Here is a 23,948-nt window from a genome sequence, read left to right as displayed (position 1 = left end):
AATTCATTTCCATTCAATTGTCCTGATTTCCTCATTGAAATGTTATTGCTTCCCAGTTGCACAATTTGATTCCTAAATGTTCATAAATATCCGAAATTAATGTAATCCTTTCAAAGATTATCCATAAATGAATGTCCATCCCATCGTCCCGTTGTCGACACGTGTTTCATCCCGGGAGTGCCCTTGGATTTCTTCAGGACCTCCTACAACAATATTTACATATATACTCTTGTAATATATCATGTAATTATAGAATGCTTATATATGTGTCAAAATAGGTGCGCTGTGAGAACCCTCTTCTTGCTCTAATCATTTCTCCAAACAGTACCGCCTCAATCTGATGCTGTGGATGAGCACTGGTGGAATGCAGTATATTGTTACATGAGGTCGGTTTACGATACAATCTACTCTCTATTTTATTATCATCGACGAACAGTTCCACGTCCAAAAATTCCAACTGTGTCTCACTGTATTTATATGTGAACTTGATATTCACATCATTACTATTAAGATATTTACAAAATTCTTCCAGTGTACTAACATCTCCTGTCCATAACATAAAACAATCATCGATGTATCGTCCCCAATATAAGATATGGGTGTGCCATTTCGCTGCATTTGGGCCCCATATCCAAATTTCCTCAAACCACCCCATAAACAAGTTAACATATGAGGGGGAGAATTTTGATCCCATGGCTACACCCTGTTTTTGTTTATACCAATCATTTTTAAATAAAAAAAAGTTGTTATTGAGTATGAACTCTATCATACTAATTATCATCTTCGTATGTTCCATCAGACTGGCAGACCTCTTATACAGAACATGTTCTATTGCTTGAATGACAAATGTATGTTGTATACTTGTATACAGTGCCACTACATCTAGGGTGACCATAATCATACCTGTATCCCATTGTATATCCGAGAGTATACTTAATATATGTTTCGTGTCTTTGATATAGGAAGGTAGATTATGAACTAAAGATTGTAAGAAAGTGTCTACAAATTCAGACAATCTTTCTGTAGGACCACCCACACCCGAGACTATTGGTCTTCAAGGTGGAAATACAGATTGTTTATGAATCTTAGGTAGCGTGTATATACAAGGATATTTAGGACGATACACCTGAAGATATAAATATTCATCCTCATCCAGTAGTTCCTTCTCTCTCCAAATCTTCAACATATTGTTTATAGCCCTGGTCATAGTGTTAATGGGATTGGAGACTATCCTCTCATAGCAATTCTCATCATTTAGTTGTGTATATATCTCCTGCTCATAATCTTTACGGTTCAAGATCACTATATTTCCACCCTTATCCGCTCTTTTAATAATCACAGTTTCATCCAGTCTCAGAGATTTTAAGGCATTACACGCTACCTAAGATTCATAAACAATCTGTATTTCCACCTGGAAGACCAATAGTCTCGGGTGTGGGTGGTCCTACAGAAAGATTGTCTGAATTTGTAGACACTTTCTTACAATCTATAGTTCATAATCTTCCTTCCTATATTAAAGACACGAAACATATATTAAGTATACTCTTGGATATACAATGGGATACAGGTATGATTATGGTCACCCTAGATGTAGTGGCACTGTATACAAGTATACAACATAAATTTGGCATTCAAGCAATAGAACATGTTCTGTATAAGAGGTCTGCCAGTCTGATGGAACATACGAAGATGATAATTAGTATGATAGAGTTCATACTCAATAACAACTATTTTTTATTTAAAAATGATTGGTATAAACAAAAACAGGGTGTAGCCATGGGATCAAAATTCTCCCCCTCATATGTTAACTTGTTTATGGGGTGGTTTGAGGAAATTTGGATATGGGGCCCAAATGCAGCGAAATGGCACACCCATATCTTATATTGGGGACGATACATCGATGATTGTTTTATGTTAAGGACAGGAGATGTTAGTACACTGGAAGAATTTTGTAAATATCTTAATAGTAATGATGTGAATAGCAAGTTCACATATAAATACAGTGAGACACGGTTGGAATTTTTGGACGTGGAACTGTTCGTCGATGATAATAAAATAGAGAGTAGATTGTATCGTAAACCGACCTCATGTAACAATATACTGCATTCCACCAGTGCTCATCCACAGCATCAGATTGAGGCGATACCGTTTGGAGAAATGATTAGAGCAAGAAGAGGGTTCTCACAGCGCACCTATTTTGACACATATATAAGCATTCTATAATTACATGATATATTACAAGAGTATATATGTAAATATTGTTGTAGGAGGTCCTGAAGAAATCCAAGGGCACTCCCGGGATGAAACACGTGTCGACAACGGGAAGATGGGATGGACATTCATTTATGGATAATCTTTGAAAGGATTACATTAATTTCGGATATTTATGAACACTTAGGAATCAAATTGTGCGACTGGGAAGCAATAACATTTCAATGAGGAAATCAGGACAATTGAATGGAAATTAATTTTTATGAACTTTACATTTATAGTATCGGTTTGATGGAACTTTCTTTTGATTATGTTAAATGTTGATGTACTAATTCTCTTGGAGTGTGTATAATTTTATGTAATTAATCATTACGACTATTCACTGACCTGTGTATAATTTCTTTGAATTATTGCATGTGTGCGAATACCGTTTAGTATCTAATATCACCCCTAGAAATGTTTTCTTTCTTAAGGGCTGGAAGGCTGACTTGTCGCGGTTGACTGTTAAGCCTAGGCTTGTGAACAGGTCGATGCAAGCGCATGTGGACTTCAGTGCCTGAGACCTGGTCTTGGCCTTGACCAGCCAATCGCCCAGATACGGGAAGATTTGATGGTTCTGCCTTTTGAGGAAAGCTGCTACTGAAGCCAGCACTTGGTAAAGATTCTGGGGGACGATTTCAGACCGAAGGGTAACACTTTTAACTGGAAATGGTCTCCGGCTACTACAAATCTGAGGTATTTCCTGTAGGAAGGGTGTATAGGGATTTGGAAATATGCGTCCTGCAAATCGAGGGTGGACATATAAGCTCCCGGGTTGAGACGGGACAGGATGTCTGTTAGGGTGATCATACGGAATTATTGTTTCTTGAGATAAGTATTGAGATCCCTGAGGTATAGGATTGGGCGCCAACTCTTCCGCTTCTTTCGAACCAGGAAGAATCGAGAGTACTATCCCTTTCTTGTGTCCTGATAAAGGAACTCTCTCCATAGCTCCCTTGAGGAGCATCAACTCGACTTCCTGTTTGAGTAAGTGTAAGTGCTTTGCCCTTCGAGGGAGGGGAGGTCTTGTAGGAGGGTACTATAAGAATTCCAAAGTATGGCCAAATTGAATGAGATTTAAGACCCATTGGTCTGATGTTATCTTTTGCCAATTGTGAAAGCAAAGAGAAATCCTTCCCCCTAGTTTTGTATCCAAGGGAAGGTTCGCAGCTGGAGACACCAGAAAGTAAATGTCTACTTCCTGTGTCTTTCGCTTGCCTTCCAGCTTTTCCTCTCTTGGAAGGTCTCAAATAAGCCGCTTGCGGGGGTAGTCTCTGTTGGAACTGGGAACGAAAGGACTGAGAAGCCAGAGAGACAGAGGGGTACCTATATTGTTGGAAGCCTCCTCTATATGATGAATACCTCCGACCTCTAGCTCCCCGAAAGAGCTGTCTTTTAAACTGAAGCGTGCCAAGGGACCTGGCTGTATCAGTTTCCGTTTTTATTGACTGACGTGCAACATCAATGTGCTTCCCGAATAGGGCCTCACCATCAAAAGGAAGGTCCAGAATTTTGTTTTGAACCTCAGGTCTAAACGAAGTTGCCCAAAGCAAAACCCTGCCTTCTTAGAACCGCAGGTCCTGCCATCTGTCGGAATGCCGTGATGACGATATCCATTGCACAGTCTATAACTTCAGCAGAAGACCTCTCACCCTCTTGCAAGACTTTCTTGGCTTCCAATTTAGAGTCCCCTGGCAGCTGATCCAGATAGGTAGCAATGTCCACCCATAGCTGTCTTTCATATATGCCCATGATAGCCAAATAATTAGAAGTTCTTATCATAAGTGAAGCCATCAAAGAAAAATGTTTCCCAATATTATAGAGCATTCTACCCTCCTTGTCCGGTGGAGTAGAGATTGACGCTGAAGGGTTTCTGGATCTACGTTGTGCCGCTTGCGCAATGACTGAGTCCGGTTTGGGATGGCCCGTGAGGCAGGCCAGAGAGTCTTCCGAGGTCTTATATTTCTTGTCAAGGCGAGGCAGAACCGGGGTGACGGTCGCCGGGTCCCTCATCCCAAATATAGTCCACAATTGGCATAGACACTTTTTTGAAATGGCTCTTTAAAATCATACAAGAAACAGTCCATCTGCTTCGTGCGCATGGGCAGCTCAAATCTCTTTGCAGCTCTTTCCAACAAGTTGTGAAAACACCCCCCATGTCACCAGGAGGAGAATCCACTGGAACCGGGGAGGGTGAGGACAGGGTAGGAATCTGATAATCATCCCACTCTGTTAAGGCATCCGGCAATTCATCCTCCTCTCTGTCATCATCAGATGAAGACAGATCCTGTGTTGGGATTGAAACTGGCATCTGTGGTGGTATATGCAGTGGCTGGACCCTCGGATGAACCGGAGTAGAAGGAAGAGGCACAGAGGGTGTCATAGAAGGTTGCTGTACTTCCAAGCCAGCTGGCGGAATCCGCTTTCTATAGTCATCCAACACCAGTTGTAAGTCAGCTATGAGCGATTCCGGCAAAGAAACCATCTGTTCCTGATAGGGATACTGCTGTGGTTGGGAATAAAATGAGTGCGGATCATGCTGTATGTCCTCCTCTAGATCCTGGCACTTGTAATTCTGATAGGCTATTAGCAATCCCAAAAGGGCCATCCTCTTCGGAATCTTCCTGTTCCAAGAGATGTGTAGGTCCAACGCTGATACACTACTTGGAATTGTAACCAGTGGCGAAAGCAAATCAGACTTCCTATGTCTTTTAACGGGATCGCCGACGGAGATAGCACTGACGACTGAGAAAGTCTCAACGAGGAAGCCGACGACGGTAGCACCATCGCTGACGGTCTCACCAGCAGCATCGTCGACGGAGGAGAGGCAATGGGTATACTGATCGTAGACGAAGTGACCGCCAACTCCGTCGACAAAGACGTCGTCGATATGAGCATCAATGAAGAGGAAGCAGCTGTACAGACAGTAGACGTTGGCGTAGTCAATGACGAGGTTATAAAAACACCTTTCGACGCTGCCGTCGACAGTCGTCATCGCAGATTTTTCAGATGGCTTCTTAAAGACATGTTTTACCACAGGAGGTGGCGTTGGAGGCTCGAAAAAGGCTCTTTTGTTGCATTCTGAGGAGACAGAACCTTCCTTAAAGTGTCTTTTAGATGAAACAGAACTCCTGTGTGGAGAACTGTAAGGACTGCCAACTTTAGAAGACACCTGTTTGGTCTTTTTATGAGCTTTTCTAGGTGGATCCTCAGAATGGTGAGCTTCCACCAAGATCCTGGATGTGGATGCCCACTTGACCAGAACTGGCATTTGCCAGTTTTGTTTGTTGCAAAGGGATGTAGAGCCACTTTGTCCAGAACAAAATCATCATGCTTAAAGGCGAATGATCAAATTCTCCTTCTTGGAGGCTGTTTCCAGTTTTGTTTAGCATGTCTGCTATGAGATTTCTAGTCCAGGGACTATGTTCAGCCCGAAGAGTTATCCTGTGTGGCATTAGCTCATACCAAATTTCCTGGTCTTCCTTGGACAGAGCCAAGGATCTTGTGCCGCTTTGTTTATTCATGTATTGCATGCTGGTAGTACTGTCCTTGCGAACTAACCCTGAAGACTCTGCTACATTGGCAGAAAAATTTGAGACCGAATAGCTGGCTTTGAGATCTAGGTGAGTGATATGTATGCTCTTCTGTAGCAGAGACCACTTTCCTCCAATTAGAGATTCTGTAGATGACTACCTTAGCTTCCCAGGGAAGCATTTGTAGTCTGAGACTACCAGACTAGAGCTTCCATCACCTATGTGAAAATTCATCAGGCCATTAAATTATTTGTGTGATTGAATCTATTGTTTTTGTAGCTGCTCCAGTAAGGCATTCATTTTCAGGCGTACAAGAGGGATCCTATTGATCGGTGATGATCTGACACCCAAAAGCTAACTGACCAGAAAGTATCTTCTTTGAGGGAGGAGTTGATTATCTTTGATAATTCATAAGGAGATAGCTTGTGAAACAACTTTAGGCAAGCCTCTGTGGCCTTGGACGCTTGAAATGCCGTTGGTGCTTTTATCAACGAGTTGTCAAAGTTGGTTGAAACCCTTTCTGAAAAAGCTGATCTGAAGCCAAATGGAAGAACTCTGATGAGTGGGAGTTCAAAAACAAAAATATATATCCTGTCCTGAAGGAGTCCATGTAAAAGGATTGTTTACGGAAATACTTGTTAATTTCTGGAGGTGTATGATGGATGGACACTCCTCTGTTTTCTGGTTTATGAAGCAAAACCAAGAATAGAAGCCTCTTTCTTGCTGTGAATGTGGGTTTCTCTCTATGGACCCTTTGGTCAGAGTAACTAGTGCTTCCTTCCAAATGTAGATGGCGGAATCTGGGTGAACTGCAACATATATCTATATATGACGAGATCCAGGATTTATTTGTCCGATGCTATTTTCCGGCATAGATGACAACATTTTTGGAATGGTTTTTCCCACTGGATGGTGTAATCAGCACCAGAACGTTGTCACTGTAGGTAAGCTAGCCTAAGGGCTACTGAGAGGGTTGCTAAGTCAGATACTTATCAATGGATAATTGTCTTTTTATTTGGGTCCCTCTAAAGATTGCTTCATTCTAAATTGTAATGCCCCAAAAGATCATGCAGTGTCAAGAGTCACCGTTGACTGCTTGCAAGTAGTCATCAACATGCATGGCATAGAAAGCGTCGGCATGGTACTATAAAATATTAGATATATTTGTACCTCAAATTTTTAAATGTTGTGGCCTTGATCCATAATATCCAAAGACCATTTTTTTTCCCATCTTCCAACAAACATTTTATTTACATGGCCATGTCTGACCACATCTGGTGGCTATACCTGCCCCGTATTACCAGTGAATTGGCAGCCAGTACAGTAGTCTGGACCTAGATGAGAACGTGTCCTTGCTGGTTAGGCAGAATTATGAATGATGGGGTTTTCCATGATTGGAATTCCTCCTGGATATATGAGCAATTGGAATAGGTTTTACAGCTTTTCCTATTTAATTTCATAAAGAAAAAACAAATTTCTTGTTTGCTAAAGGAAACTAGAAGTGTTGGGTCACTCGCTCCGAAGGGTATGGAAACCCAGTTGCGGCTGTAATATGCTCTGAAGCTCTAGTATGAGATACATGGACCTGACCCATGTCCTGCAGTTGCAGGTGGAGTGGTGTAATTGCTCCATATATTGCCCCTCAATAGATTGACTGTTGAAGACATGCTCATATTGGTACCTCAATTCTTGACACTAATTTATTCTGGATTATGTGTGTTTTCCCTTGTTGACAATAACGTGTTTTTGTCTTAATTTGTATTGTGATCAATTTCGATGAGGCGGATGTAAACGACCAGGCTCATGTAGATAATGTTTGTTGTTGACGAGGTCTTAGCCGCAGACGAGGACTTCATGGAGGATGCAGTCCTAGACAAGCCCATCATCGACAAAGCGTACAGAGACAAGGCCATCGTAGATGTGGTTCCGTAGACTAGGTAAATGTAGGCAAGGCAGAGGTAGCAATAGAAAACCAGCAGAAGAAGCTGTTGCAGATGAACATCGTAGATGAGACTATCACAGATGACTATCATTGAAGAGGCCGTTGTATATGACTGTCGTAGACGATCACCGTAGATGAGGCTGTTGTAGATGACGATCGTAGATGAGGTTGTCATAGACTAGCATCATAGATGAGGTCACCTTAGACGACCGTCGTAGATGATACTGCCATTATATATGAGGCTGTTGTAGACAGCCATCATAGATGAGGCTGTCATATAGAACCATCATAGATGAGAATGTCATAGACAACCATCACAGATGAGGATGTCATAGACAACCATCAAAGATGAGGATGTCATAAACAACCATCATAGATGAGGCTGTCGTGGATGACTGTCCTAGATGAGCATCGTAGATGAGGCCGTTGTAGATGAGCATCGTAGATGAGGCCGTCGTAAGTGACCATCGTAGATGAGGCCTTTGTCGAGAACCACCGTAGACGACCGTCGTCGAGGACCGCCTTGGACGAGCGTCGTCGACGACCACCCACCGTAGATGAGAGTCATCGACGACCACTGTAAATGACCGTCGTAGACGACCACTGTAGATGACTGTCGTAGACGACTGTCATAGATGAGGCCATAGTAGATGACCATCATAGATGAGGTCACGGTAGATGAGGCCCTTCATAGATGAGGGCATCATAGACCACTGTAGATGACTATCATAGACAATCACTGTAGATGTCCGTCATAGATGATCACTGTAGATGTCTGTCGTAGACAACCGTCATAGATGAGGCTGTCATAGATGACCATCGTAGAAGAGGCCATTCGTAGACAAGGTAATAATAGTCAACATTGTCATCAGCCACCTCAAAGTAATTCCTGTGAATGATGATTTTACAGGTGGTTTTCAGGCGCCCCATTGTAAGGTTATGAAGCTCTCTCTGATGTATTGTCAGAGTTGAAGAGGGAGTTCATGGTCTTTTTCCATTTTTGTTTTCTCTCTCTGTGAGAAGTGCCTTATGAAGACTCATGGTAAGTCTTTTTATGGCTTTTTTGCATGCCTTCTGGAGAGCCTGGTGCAACGTCTCTCTCTGACCTCTCCTGTGAGGTCAAGGAATCCTCACTGCCTCATTATTGGTGACAGATTTAAGATTTTGTAATCCCAGTAATAGCCTCATCTCTCAGAATGTGAGAGGCTTTGAGGAAAAGGTTAGACATATTTATGTAGTCTTTTACCTTGTTTACTACTACTCTGACATATTAGTGCCAGTGTTAGAGAAATGAAACAGGAAATATAATATTGGATGATCCAAAAAGAAGTAAAAGCTGAAGAACTGAGCAGAGCTCAGGGAGACTTCCTTCACACGACATGCGGTACAAAATCTGAGAGACTCACCAACTGTTGGGCTGTTGCCTGATTGGTTTTAGTTCAAGTTTGGTCCTTTTTTGAATAAGGACATGGATAGGCTATTAAACTGACCTTTTCATTGCTATTATAGCTTATAATAGTGATATATATACTGCTTTAGTAAGTTACCGGGGACTCCCATCTCGACGACAGGGAATGATTCAAGCATGTGAATCTACGAAAGATCCAATACTGGAGAGAAATGTTTTACACTCTAAATGGATACTTAAAATCAGCCAGTGAAAGCTTAAAAAAAAGATTTCTAGGAGAAAAACTGCCGAGAAAAGAATTGTGAAAATGCCTATTGCCTGATTCACAGAGGTAAACTTACACTTATGTGTAAATTTACGATTGTTTGCCATTCACAAACATATTTTACTAGTAGTAGCTTTACGACTGGGGAGTCTCTGCACATAAAGTCCTATCTTTTTTATGTGTGGAGACTCTGCACTTGTAAAGCTAATAGTCGTAAAATACCTTTGTGAAGAGCAAACAATCATACACTTAGACAAAATTACACATTTACTTTTGTGAATCAGGCCCTTAGTGTGTTCCAAAAAAATCCCAGTAATACAAGACAGAAAGATGTACATGATGCCTTTTTCAACTACTTAAATATAAAGCTATCAGGCTGAGCTATTACAAGCATGCACTACACAGCAGGTTTATCGTACATGCTGGAATCTAGTTTTGATGAAAAGCTTTTCTTGGGATAAAAAATAATTAAATCATATTCAGAAAATCTTGCCCAGGGTTGGCTTTTAAAAAAAGAGCTCAGCAACATAAATGGCCATTTTGCATTCTCCCCCCATACCCCTAACGTTCGGATGCATATAAGGAATATATAATTGAAGAAGTGTTCCAGGGTTACTGAACACTGCAGGGAATTATTCTAAATGTTATGACTATCAACGAAGATCATTTGATGCAGAAGAGGTGTTGATCGGATCCTTCTACAAGTGTAAGTGTAAATTTCCAACTGAGCAGCAAGTCAGTTTGACATCAACAACCACTATTTCAAAATATAAGTGGACCCGGTCAGTTAGGTATTCAAATTCATCTTTATACCTTCTATTACAAGGAGTTCTGTACATGAGGGTGTGGAAAAGGAAGTCTGACTGTTCCTGAAGAAGAAACAACCATACTCTAAGTCTGCAACTGAAGAGAAAAATGTAGATTGTCTCATGAGCTGGTTACCTGCTTGAATCCATCCTAGTGATTAAAGAGGCACATTTACTGCAAGCCCTGCTGGTGAGGACTGATGCATAAAGAGAGGGGCCTGTCTGAGATTGGGGTGCTGCTACTGTTGATCTGACCAGTCACAAGACAAAGAGCACCTTGATCACTGCAGCCTCTCACCACATTTCACTGAGAGGGAGAAAAAGAGGGAGCTGGAGAGAAAGAAAGAGAGAGAGGGACCCCTGCATTGCAAAGCTTTGTCTGTATGGTTTAATGTAAGGGAATTGCTCAAGAACCTCAGATGAACTACTACATTTTGCTGATTTCCTGAGTTGCTCTGTTAAATGAATTCTACATGTCTTTCAGCTAAGGATGGCTCCGTCATTCTTCTCCCTGCACACCGCAAGACTGTGACCTGATGCATCTGACCTGCCCTGTGCCTAACTGTGTCCCAAGCTTCTAGGAGAAATCAACTCTACAGCGTCTGGTGATGGGAAACACTGCAGACGGCTCTCCTTGCCTGCCAGACCATGCTGTATATAATGTATTAAATACGAGTGAATAGAGCCACCACCGAGATCCAACGAACTACCGGCAACACAACCACGTACTGCACCAAAAGGACAGGTAAGTGAAAAGGCTGTGCTAGCATACATGGAGAACTTATACTTTCCCTTCAGACATGACAGAAAGCTTGTGGTTGTAAAAAAACATGTGGAACACCGAGATGATCACCCCTAGCGTTTTCTTCCCATGTCTGTTTTGCAGATCTGCTATAAAAAAGGTTAGTCAGAGAAATCCCAGTACTGACAGGTTTGCCTGCAGTGCTACTCTGTTATTATTACTGCACTATTGAACTTGACAGGAATAAAAGTCCCAAAGTTAACTTACTAGCGAATTCATTTACTGTGTGTACAGTACATGAATGTTTATCCTACACCTATCAGTGTTTGACCTTACTACCCCTCGGATGTTAAGGCCTTAAAAAGGGGTATTTGGCCATTATTAGAGCTTGCCGTAGTATCTTGGGCCTTTAGGTTCAGGGCCAAGTAATACATACAACGTGGATTGTCTAACTGCCACAGAGCCCCACAGTCCGACATAAATGGGGGCCTAACACAGGGCCATTGCTATAGGGGCTAAGAGGAAAAAGAGTTCTCATACAGAAAATACAAGACTCAAAGACAATGGACATCCAGTACAAGAAGGAGGAAAATAAGGCAAGCCATTACATAGTCAATTAGAACCTATCTGAGGAAAAATATGTCCTAAAAATAGGCAAAAGTCTCACAAACACTGCACTATGAAGCTTATGAAGGCACCCATCTATGTCATTCAGAAAGAACCAAGGCACCCCACGTATGTCATTTAGAAGGAACCAAGGGCCAGATGTAGCAAGCAGTTGTGCCCATTCTGTGTCTATGGGAAAATGTGTTCGTACATATTGCCCCAAGATCCATCACCATTTTGGAGATATGCTGTAATTCCTAAACTGACAGACAACACTGTCATAGCTGATATGGTTAGTTGGGAGGCTCCATAATGCCCAAACCCCCTAAGGAACATGCAACAGGAATATTATATATGACATAATTCTCAGTCATGGGTTAGGTTGCAGCAAGCATAGGGCAAAGTTGTCACCTTACAATCATTAAGCACACTTACATGGGCCTACTCACACAAAGCCATCCATCAGGTTACCTTAAATCTCAGACAACATTGTGCCCAGAAGCTACTGTTCCTTGTGGCCAAAGACTTGGCAAATTCATTGCTGTACGATAAAGTGGTGTTTAACCTTAAAATGACGAAGTCTGCTATACTTTTTAACACAGTCATTTAGAAAGATGAACATGAGTCGGATCACCAGCCCAAGCTAAGTTCTTGTCTAACATGTGCCAGAGGTAAATAAGCATATTGTTCTGTGAGCTCAAGTTTCACTAAAGGTAATGTACTGAACGAAAATGAAAGGGCTTATTACTAGCATTTTAATCTGCCACTAGCCGCACTCAAGAAACTCTGCCACCCTTAGTCAGGGATCTTCTCATATTTCCATTTTTAGGCCCTGTGGCCCTGGGTGAGGATCTCAATAAAAGATGCAAGATGTAACTCCCAAAATAAAGAACCATAAGCCATTCTTATTTACAAGACCAGTGACACTCTCAGCCATTGGTTTTGTGACACCTGTGAGGAGGGGCCCGGTGCCATGCCCATTCAAAAGTCATGTAACCCTCTCAGTCAGGTGATCCCCCATTTACCATCTCTAAAACACTGCCATTGAGGGGTCATGTGACATCCCTAGGAAGTGGTCCAATCATAACCCTTCTGTGCCCACTCTAGCTCAGAGGCTCTGTAACACCCTCAAATCCCTGGACACCCAAATGAGTGTACACCCATTCACGAGCCTTGGAAAGACCCCTGCTCAGAGGCCTGTGCTTCCCTCTGTCAATGGTTCTGTGACACCTGCTAAACTCTCAGTGGCCCACTATGGCATTCCAACTAAGGAGTAGCAGCACAACTCCATTGAGACACTGAAAGACTCACACATTGCCAGGGCATCTGCACCATCTCCACTGAGGTGCAATAGAGTCACACATCTTTTAAATGAAAACTGCATTGTTTTCAGCCATGTGGGAGATTTCTTCTTATGAACATTTTCACAAAAATCAACAGATATGAAAAATCACCTTCTCAAGATCCTGCTCCTCCAGAGCCAAGGCAAGCTCGTTGTTATCGATTACAGAGGCAGCAGCAACATCCAAAGGTGTGGAACCGTGCATACCTGGAACGGGAAATAACTTTGTAGTAAATGCTAAGAGTCACGAGAAACACAGACCGGCATGTCAGAGGACGTGAGAAGGGACAAGCTCCAGCAGTTGCAGCAGCAGAAGAGCAGTGCGAAGAGCTCAAAACTAAAAAATGAAGCAGCAGTGGTGGCAGCATTATCAACATAGGGACCAGGTGTCAGAGGTATCACTAAAGGGAGCAGAAGCAACAGGCACCGTTTAAGGAACAGGAATGTGTAAGAGCAGCAGTGATAGTGATGACAGAAGTAACACAGGGAGGAGGGAAAATTTTCAATACCATTACAATCATTGGGCATTGAATATAGCAGCAATGCATGGCAAATTGGTGGAGGTCTGTAGCTGCTTTACTGCAGAAAGAAGTGAGTTAGGTTACAGTAGCAGTGTAAGGAAGAAAGGTTAGAGTCTGAGGCAGAACTGCAGCAAGCAAACCAAGCAGGACAGAGTAAATTTAATAGCACTGTAGGAGCTTATTTTTGAGTAGCAAAATGCATCCAAGGTGCCCGGGAAAGTAGAGTCTTCAGGCATTGTGTCTCATGCCCATCATCAAACATTCCACTGTTCTTCAACACCTTTTTGCAAGCACTATTTACAGGAGCCCTTTTTACCGAGGCCAATGCCGCTGTTTTCCAGCAGGTAGCTTAGATGGTCAAACATTGCACGCTGGTTCTGGCGACTGATCCGGCAGAAATAGCACAGGAAGCGACAGCAGTTCGTCACCATCTTCGGGAAGCGAATCTCCTAAGAAAAGAGTGGAAAGGAGAAAAAAACTAATTAGTAAAAAATTCTGTCAGTTTACAATAAGGATTTCAACATTAACCACAAAAGCCAAGAGTTACAATGTACATTTACGATCTTTATCACATTTTACTCAAGAGGGCAGTGGCAGGAACAGGGAGAAAATGGCAGCGAGGGAAAATCTTTAAACTTAACACAGAAACAGGCTCTCAGTCTGTAGAGCACAAAGAATTATCTGGAAAGGTAAGCTAGCATCACAGGATTTTAAAGAATGAACTTAAATAAGAGACGATCAACCTCAACAGGATCCCCCTTTTGCACAGCTCTTCTTCACACCTGAGAAGCCAATGAAATGCTGATCATCTATCAAATAATCTTCTATTCGGTCCATCTAAAAGATCTTTGTCCTCCCTAATCCTTTGAGTAATGAGGCAGTGCGAACAATGTACGAAAGGTGACTGACTTGCCAACAGTGAAAGGTATCACGCCCTTTGGGAGGAAAGCTGTCCAGGTCCTCAACACCACCTTGCCTGGAAAGTAGTCAGAGCAGGGCAGTTGCACTGACAGCGCCTGAGGCACTTACACTGTGATGGCGATGAGGAATGCTGTTTTCAGCATCGATCATTAAGGAGCAGCTGTGCATAGTCTCAAAGAGTGTAAACAAGAGCAATGTCAAGGCCAGGTTAATGTCCCACTGGGGATTTACAAATGGTTTAGAAAGGGGCATATGTATTACACCTGTTGTCAAAAGCATCATAACCAGCGACTTGAAAAGGGTGATACATCCAGTAAACATGGAAGGACCAAAAGGGCTAACAGGTAACCTGTTGCTGAGCCCACTGCAAGGCCTTGCTGGGCTGAAGAAAGAGCAAACAAAAGAACATTGGAACATTTGGCTTGTAAGATGTATGTGTCTTTGGTACAACACCATGCAGCAAATGTGCTCTAGTGGACAGTAAGCAGTGTGGATGGATTTCATGGAAGGGTATAAGGATAACATTCACCACCTTGGTTGGAAATTCAAACACACTCAACTGCTGTCATTCATACTCCACATATGGAGGTGTAAGTTGTGGAGAATTGAATGCAGACCTTGCCCTGCTGCTAAGACAAGAGTTGGCCCGATATGAAAGGCTGATTAGGGGTTGGGGGTGTCAAATGTTTCAACTCAGAAGCTCTCAGTACCACACTCTCCTGGACCAGTCTAGAGCAATCAAGAAGGCTTGACCCTGTTTTTCCTGATTTTCGTCAGAGCCCAAGAGGGAAAAGGTAGTGTTGGTAGGCGTACAGGAGTCCCTCCCTCCATTACTGCTGGAATACTTTCTGTATCAAGTACCTTGGCGGAAACTCCAGTGCACAAATATGCTGATGCTGCATGCTACCAACGGTCGTAAATAGATCTTTTCAGGGCTTCTTGCAGTTTTCAAACATGCCCTGCATCACTTCAGGATAGAGACACCACTCGTAAGCCACCAGATGACATTTGCTCATTTTGTCTCCTCTGGCGATTAGGGACCTGGCAAAGTGGCTGGCAACCAATATTGTGAGGTTATTTTAGCATGTACACTGGCACATTATTTAGCTCTGGGTTTGCGGCCTGTGCCCCCTCACCTAGTTACATTTCAGTTTTATTCCTTATTTTATGTTAGCAGAGCTTCATTTCAGTGGAGATGTTTAAATTCCTTTTATCAGTTGCCCTTCTATGCAGTATTTGTTATTCATTTCTTTGCATGCCATTTACATCCTGTGCTCAACCCAAGGCTGTACACAATAGTTTACCGGGTATTGCCAGTCCAAAGAGTATATTGTCTACCCTACACAGGAAAATATGTGTTGTCACATCAGGGCAGTTCTTAGAACAACAGATACGTTATTATAAAACATCACACTGCCCACACCATCTTAGAGGGGATATTCCAGCAAGCCTGCCATCTCAAGCTGCACGTCGTCACAGTTTCTGCTGAAACTCCAGGCTTCTTCTTTGTCTATGTGGGAGGACTTCCAGCAGACTAACAAACCACTTCTTTACCTCTGAACACAGGTATGAGGATTGGGCTTTCCTCCTGGGATTGGATGGGGGGACTAGGGCTACCACTGCTATCTGCTCTCATGCAGAAGTTTAGTAGTGAAGGTTGGAATATTAAATGCACTATTGTCACAATACGATGGGTCTCTTTCTGTGTTTCATTCTCTTGGTCACTGCTGTAATAGTGTTGTGTTTCATTATCCTCATAATGGCAGTTCATGAATCTTTACACAGAACGTAGTTGTTTCAATAATTGTATTGAACCAAATCCTGCTTCTCTTTGTCTTTGCATGTATGATACATATGTAACTGAGAGAAAGGGGTCACATCTATTATATATTGACTTCCCTGTGGAGTCTTAGAGTGTCATGCCAAGACTGCCACAAATCACTTTTATCTCTGGTACTTGTGAGGTGCTACTAGCTAACCAGAAGGGTTAGGCCAAAAGCTGTCACACTGTGTGGGATCAGTCCCCCAAACTTGGTGGTGCTGCTGCCCAAAATGCAGCAGTCACGTTAGCACAATGGAAGTCCTACGACACCAAGCAAATGTTCTTTTGTTCCAGCCATCCCCAGAAGCACAGAGTCTCATGGCACTGAGCTTGTTGCATGCTTGTTGCAGTATCACATAGATGTAGTGTTGTCCATGGGCACTTGCACCAACCTCCCATTAATGGAATTATTCAAAGATCCAGTAGATTGATATGGAGCTGTCTTTCTGCTGGAGATCAGTCAACTCAGACCTCCACCCCCACTAAGTAATCCACCCAACCCAACAGCAACCTGTCTGTCACAACTGTGAGCTCTGGCTGGGGAAGGTAGAGTGGACTGCCACATTTCAGTTCAGTATTCGACAGTCACCACAGGAGATCTTAAACTGTCTCCTTAAAGACTCAAATGGAGTCAGAGAGGCAGCCCTGATGTAGAGCTTACTGAGAGTTAAGATTCCATTGCAAGGCTTGCATGTGCCACCTGGTGTTGTGGACAAGGAGACTGTATGAGGCCAAGAGACCAAGAAATCTCAAAGCCATCCTCACAAAGAATTTTTTTTTGGGGACGAGGGAGAAACGTGTATTGAATCCCTCACCTCTCTCTGAAGACACACTTGGAAAGTATAAGATTTACCAGGAACTGGACGAAGATGGGGTGGGTAAGAAATGATGGGTAGGTCACAGCCATTTCAAATGATGCTAAGAACCTTTTGTCCGATTTCAGAATCCTTTCCAGAGGGCCACAGGGCAAGTAAGACCCAACCGTGGTGGTTCAGGCCATTTAATCTTGATTTCACAGGACCTAGCCTACTATGGGCTCTGAGTAACTTAGCCAAGTGTCCTTTTAGCACTTTACCCTAAGTAGTAGCGCAAGTCGAGCAGTCTAAGGCTTCTCAGGGAGGAGGTAGCTGCAAAGAGTCCACAGGCTTAAAACTAACGTACATTTAGCAACCTCGGTAAATGAATGGCCAGCCAAATACTCACTTTTATAAAAAGTATTATTTATACACACACACACAAAGTGAAATATGGTACACACTAAATAATAATTCACTCTTCATTAGGTCTGTATTGTACCGCTGTTCACATGGGTACCATCATCCTACTTTTCTAGCTACTGACTGGGGTTATTCACCATTTATGTGAGGCAGTATCCTGGTAAGCCCCGCTAGAGAATACAAGTCTTAGAAGTCCAACTATCGCTATTCAAAGTCCAGATGGCACTGCTCTTTCAGTGCTTCAGACAGAGTGGATTCCCCCTCCTGGTCTCTATGACTCAATGCTCAGTCATACAAGCCCAGGAGCATTCAACTGTCCAGGGTCAGAATCGACTGCAGCTGATGTTAGCGATGAGAGATAGTCTTGTTGCAGCAGGAACAGAGTCTAGACCTTCATGCCACTCCTACATTGTTGTGGTAAGTATCTTCGGTCTCCAATAGTAGACCTAGGGTGCTACTCAAGTTGTGATGATGCAGTAGTGGCTCAGAGTTCATGGTTGCATACTGTTTACAGGCAACGGCCGTCTGCTTCCTCTGTGGCCCTCACCTGGCATTAGGAGTTACGTTCCATGCACTCAAGGTAGTGTCCCTCTTCATGTCACAACACTGCACAGGGCACTGGCCCTCTCTTCACCAATGCGCTGCACTGGGGCAGTGGCCCTTAAGCTTAGCTGCTGCACCCACTTGGCATAAGAGTGTCACAAACATTGCACATAAATGGCCAGATCAAAGTAGCGATCCAATTTTCTTTGCAGCCCCCACTAAGCATACAGAGGGTCGCCATTGCACACACAGGTTGCCAACCCAATCAGGACCCTGATTCTGACAGACTAAAGTCTCACACTCTGCTTCCTGAGGTCCATTGGACAGGATCTGAGCTGGACCTTGCTCTCTCCAGGGGATCTCTTTCTGCCCACAAAGCTCACAGGTCTTGAGTCAGGCAGAAGCTGCATCACCAGGCTCCATTGTGAGTGTTCTTGATCCTCCAGGGTGATGACCCCTCAACCAGCATGGGAGACTGGTAGATACTTAATCCTCAGTCCTGGCCACAACAGACAGAAGTCATGCTGCGCTTCTCCTAATTGATATACCATTTCAGTTTGACGATTTGGAAATCTCAAGCTTCTCTTTTTATAATCTTTTTTCAGACATAAATGTGATTAAGAGTTGAAGCACGGGCTAAGACTGGGCCCGTCTTCACCTGTCATTGCCTGGAAGAGGTTGAGCTGAGTCATCCCACTTTAATTTGGTCTTTGTGAAGGTACTGTTTTCCATTACTCATGGTATTCATTTTTGAATCATTATAAATCCCTGTTCTTGCCATTTGGTCAGCAAGGGGGAACGGAAACCACTGGAGAGTGGGGCTAAGGTGCTGCTGGGGTCCACTCTACAGAGGTTCCTCCAGAAAATGATAGGCCTAATAAGCAAGGAAATTGGTCTGTTGGAACGTCGCTTATCTTTCTTACCCCCTCCGTCTCTGCCTCCTCCTTGTGACCCCAGGCTACTGACAATTATAGGAGCTGGTAGCTCCTTGGGTGCTCCAGCACCCAGCCCTTGCTTGATAATTGGGACACTTGTTACATTCGAGGAGCTAGAAGTGTCACCAGCTATTGAACCTTTCACTGCACCATGCGAGGCTTATGTCAGGTAAAGGAGTAGGAAGCAAAAGGAAGAGGGCAGTTACCAACACCAAAGCAAAGAGACTGTACTTTGGCGCATGTGGTGACGGATGCACTTTGACGACGGGGTGTTGCCTAGGTCACACAAAGGATTATGGGACCTATGTCACCTATGTCAGAAAAACTAGAGTCCATTTACCAACGCTTGGGTGTGATAAGAGTCTGAAATGAGGAAACTGAAGGATGCAGTCATTTCCAAGTACGCAATGCCTGAACTCTGCTCAGTGCCCCCCATCAACACTGCCATTTGCCCCTTAAAGGGGGTGCTGCATGCCAGCAGCTGCATACTACAGCTGAGCACCTGACACTAGAGATAGCTTCCCCCCTTTCATCCCCCTTGAGTTAGTAGAATGGAATGCCGCCCATTGGGGCTAACAACTGTGCCAGAGAGGGGTGGTGAAAGGGTGGGAGGGGTGCTATGCATATACAGGGATCTGGCACAAGAGGATAAGACTACTTCATTGACTTTGCCTCCAGATGCTTGTCCCTGTATTGCTATATTGTCCAATGTGCCCCATTTAGCAAATGGGGAAGAGTAGTCCTTCTCATAACCTAAAAAGAAGACTCTGCATTGGTTTTGCACACATGCTGGCCTCCGTTCCTCGGATGCCTGGCATATAATAATGGTTAGGAGGGTGGACTTGGTGGGGTCCCTGCCTAAGCCTTAATGGGGCGATTGTGTTGTTGTAAATTTCAAGGGCCCATCCAATTTCTACAACCTCTTTATGAGATGTACACGCCAAAACCGGGCAGGATCTAACATCTCTCTCCTGCCACTGGGCTTCTTCTACCACCATCTCAAGGACCTTGTTAGCAGGCTGGCACAATAGGTCTCAGGGAGAGTGTATTGGTCACCTGAGAAACTCTGTGTAGCAGAATTCCCTCTTCACTAACAGAGGTTGATTGACACCATACCAAGCAGATGGGCAACAATAGCAATGGGATGCTGGTTCAGATAGCACAAGTTACAGCCTTAGCCTAGAAAAAACAGCCCTGGGCCCCTAGCTTATGAGCAAGGATTTTCCAATAGCACCTCAGGCCTATTGGCTAATATAAGCCTAGACAATCCGCCATTGCCTGTTAACACAGAATGCCCTTTGACGGGTGTTACTGATATCCCCCTGCAGCATTCTTCTTTCTTATCCCCACAGAAGACGTTAAGTTTAAACATTATGGGAATCAGGGGCAAGCTACAGGATCCTGACTGGGGTACTTTGTCGATGGTCATAACATCTGCTTATTCCAGGAGGCGTTAGCATTAGACCAAGTGAATAGGTGTGTCTACAAAAGTCATAGCATCCCAGCATCCCAGCCATTAAATTGAGCGCTGAGCGCCCCCTTTGGTGGACTTCTAGTTCTGGTCCGATACGCTGTATCCTTTACTGTTACCATGTGGATTCCCCTGATGTCCAAGGGTTAACCTTTTCTTGTTTCAACTCACAAACCATCAAGGTAATCAATATCTATAATAATAGGAGTAGCAGTTATAAACAGGATTCCAAAACGCTGCAATTACTGGATGGAGTGCTAGCGACTACTTAACACCACGTGCTTGTAGCAGGGTATTTTAATATTACATTTGAGCCGAACAGCTTGGCCTGAGAGCTGTCTAGAGATAAGAACTTAAGTGGGGGTATCCCGGACCTTGTTCACCCTAACAGGAGAAGCACTCCAGGCTGGGGACCTCACACTAACACATGGAATTCGGGCATGCAGCCAAATTCATTGCCCACAAGGGAATGGTTTAGTGGTCTGTGCAAAATGGCAAAGGCAAACCTCCTAAAAACTATAAAAGGAGGAGGGGGGACACAGGTTATAATGTAACACAGGGCCACCTACCTGGCTAGTCTTAGAGAAGCAAAAGCAGTTTGGTAAGACAGCATTTGGTCCGACCTATTGGATGCAGCTGTACCAAATGATCAGAAGAAATTCTGATCTCTGGTTAGAATGTGTGATGGGAGGCCAGGTAATCCTGCAGAAACACAGAAACATCCCTGCAACTGGGTCACCCACTTTGGGAGCTTGTACTCCCTTACTATTGCACCTGAGGTTGGCCCTGTGTGTGGGTGTATTCCTAATGTAAAGAACCAGACCCCCACCCCACCCCAGTAGTCTTCAACCTTGAGGAAACTGAGCGAGATGTGGTCTCATTCTAGCCCGGGAAAGCTCAGAGTCTTGATAAAATCCTTGCAAATGTCTTCAATTCAGCGCTTAAGAGTGTGGGTTCCCTCCATCAATGTGGTTTCATATGCCATCTCAATGGAGGGGGCAATCTCTCCCTCATGGAAGGGGCAGAGACAGTACCAATTTTCAATAAGGGAGATCCCAGCGTGCCGTCCAACTACTGCCCTATCAGTCTGATAGACAGCCTGCAAAAATTTCTGCAAGCAGGTGTTAGAGCGGCTGTCGGATTGGTGCGAGAAAACCACATTCTTTCAGGACTGCAAGCAGGATTTAAGACTAGTGCCACTGACCAAGCCTTCCGGTTTCTCTTGACAGAATGAAAGACGGTGGAACTGACCAAAAGTGATCATTATGTGGCATTTTATATTTGCACCACACTTGACCTGGTGCCTAAACGAAAGTTATGGGAGGTGGTCCTGAGGATGGCCCCTCCCTCCAGACTTTTTGCATCTGATCCAACTGCTCCATGAGGGGAATTATGCCAAAGTTAGGTGTGGCGTGAAAACATAACTAAATGAGGCCTTTCCCGTCAGCCAACGTGTGCCACAGGGCTGTGTCTTTGCCCCAACCCTCTCCCTCCTATATATAATGGCTTTTTTTTTTTTTTGCACCTCATTTGACCTGGTTCCGAAACAAAAGTTATGGGAGGTGGTCTTGGGGATGGCCCCTCCCTCCAGATTTTTTTGCATCTGAACCAAGTGCTCCATGAGGGGACTTATGCCATAGTTAGGTGTGGCGTGAAAGGAGAACTAAATGAGGCCTTTCCCATAAACTAAGGTGTGCCACAGGGCTGTGCCCTTGCCCCAACCCTCTTCCTCCTATACATAAACAACTGTATTGCCTAATTATTAAATTATGATTCCCTTACCCTGGTGAGGGAAAAAATACTGTCACTCCTCTTTGTGGACAGCACGGTGTTGCTGTCCAGGACCAGGAGGGGCCTACAAAATCTAAATGCTAGCTTCAAGCAGTTTTCCAGAGACTTTGGCCTTGAAATGAACACGTCCAAAACCAAATACTTGATTTACACCAAGAGAGGCAGGGTGAGAGGGGTTATCAAAGTGGGACCTGAAATATTGGAAAAAGTCCGGGAGTTGGATTATTTGGGCATCAGGTTAGATGATACCGGATCCTTGGACCCACAGACCTCAAAGAGTACCCTCATTAAGATGGAGCTATACACAAATTCGCCAAAAAGGCAAACTGGTCCCTTGTACGACCAGCGATTGAAATTTATAAGGCCCAAGCTAGGGAGGCTGCTCTGTATGGGGTGCAACTATGGGGCCATTGTAAGACCAGTGTCCTGAGCACTGCAGAAAACTATTTTATTAGAGGCTTCCTGGGCTTAGTGCAGAGAACGCCATTGGTTGCACTTCGTTTGGATCTTTGGATCCATGAGATATCAGCACTGACAGCGTTAAGACCACTATTGTTCTGGATTCATATTTAGAGTATTTATGAACTGTGCCATCTTCGGGAGGGCTTGAAGGAAGTCATTATGGCCACTGGGGACGGAATGGCAGATGTTAGGGTCACTTAAAAATGCCAGGATTGAAGTGGGACTAGGAACATTCTGGCGAGAGCCGCGGTCCATTGGCTGAGGAGACACCCTTAAAGTCAAAATATTGGTCCAGGAGAAAGCTACCAGTAGCAGGATACACTTAATGTCACTAGGCAGCTAAACAAGTGTCTTCCTTCTCCACATATCTGTAGGTAAGGCTGAAACATTGTTGGATATTATCTGTCTGGCACATGCTCAATCCCTGTATCACTAATTCAGGCATGGGACTGTCCTAGTACCAGCCTTTCCCATCAACTGGGGGAAGACGAAGCAGGGATCTGACCATTGTTTGTATTGTAAAAATGTACAAGACAGTGCTGAACATTTGCTGTTTTTCTGCCTTCTCTATGTTATGCCTAGCAACAATAGATCTCCTAACTTACAAATCTGAGGAGAAGCTTATACAATATGCAAAAGTGACACCTCCTCAATTGTGTTTGTGGCTTTTGCCAAATTTCTGTATAAAGCTTGGTCAACTAGTCTCAAAGTATTAGGCCCTGCATTAAAGCCTTGCCTGGATGATTTCTTGTATGACCCTGCGTGTTAGGTCATTATAATTGTTTGGTGAAATACTGCACATTATTTGTATAGATATTTATTGTAATTTTAAATTGTTTTTAAAGTTTGTAATATTTTTTATGGTTTATCATAGCAGGTGTGTCGCCAAATCTGATAGCCCCAAATACAGGCCATAGGAGTGACTACACCTGTATATCAGCCTAAGTAATATGTATCTCAACGGGCCCCAGCCCTACTCTTCATGGTTTCCTTTTCAACTCTTCATCTCCTTCCTGAGATGTACCCAGGCGCCTTCGAACTGTGACTGCACTTTAGAATCAAAGAGCCCAATGCACTGACAAGCCTGGCTCTTCTTTACCCCAGTATGTGTGTTTTCACCCAGCTCTCAGGGAGGTAGCAATCCACAGATCTTTCTGGGGGCTCTTCTACTTCCACATGCTCCTCCAGCAAACCCTGGGTCTCCCAAAATAGAACCGAGAGACTTCACAGGCACACATACAGCGGGATCTTCCCAAGCTGCTCAAGTTGTAACATATACAAAATTTTACTGCAAGGAAATCTTAAGAAAGGAACCACTTCAAACCTGCCTTAAAACACCCCAAATGTTCTATATGAAAAGCACTAAGCATC

The 23,948-nt window shown here is 43.7% G+C and overlaps 1 protein-coding gene across 8 annotated transcripts in view; it reads right to left on the bottom strand.

Moving 5' to 3' along the window:
* The window catches only part of RYR1 (ryanodine receptor 1), a 1,068,376-nt gene that overhangs the window by 602,793 nt on the left and 441,635 nt on the right, over positions 1-23,948 (bottom strand). For all 8 annotated transcript variants that reach the window (XM_069206982.1, XM_069206985.1, XM_069206986.1 and 5 more), the window contains exons 41-42: positions 13,732-13,864; positions 13,007-13,101 (exon numbers count right to left, since the gene is read on the bottom strand). In XM_069206982.1, coding sequence (XP_069063083.1) covers positions 13,007-13,101; positions 13,732-13,864 — 228 coding nt within the window. The remainder of the gene's footprint in view (positions 1-13,006; positions 13,102-13,731; positions 13,865-23,948) is intronic.

Source organism: Pleurodeles waltl, chromosome 9, assembly GCF_031143425.1.
Source record: "Pleurodeles waltl isolate 20211129_DDA chromosome 9, aPleWal1.hap1.20221129, whole genome shotgun sequence".
Classification (NCBI taxonomy): Eukaryota; Metazoa; Chordata; class Amphibia; order Caudata; family Salamandridae; genus Pleurodeles; species Pleurodeles waltl.
The sequence above is the reverse complement of the archived record's forward strand: the minus strand, read 5'-3'. Positions and strand labels throughout refer to the sequence as shown.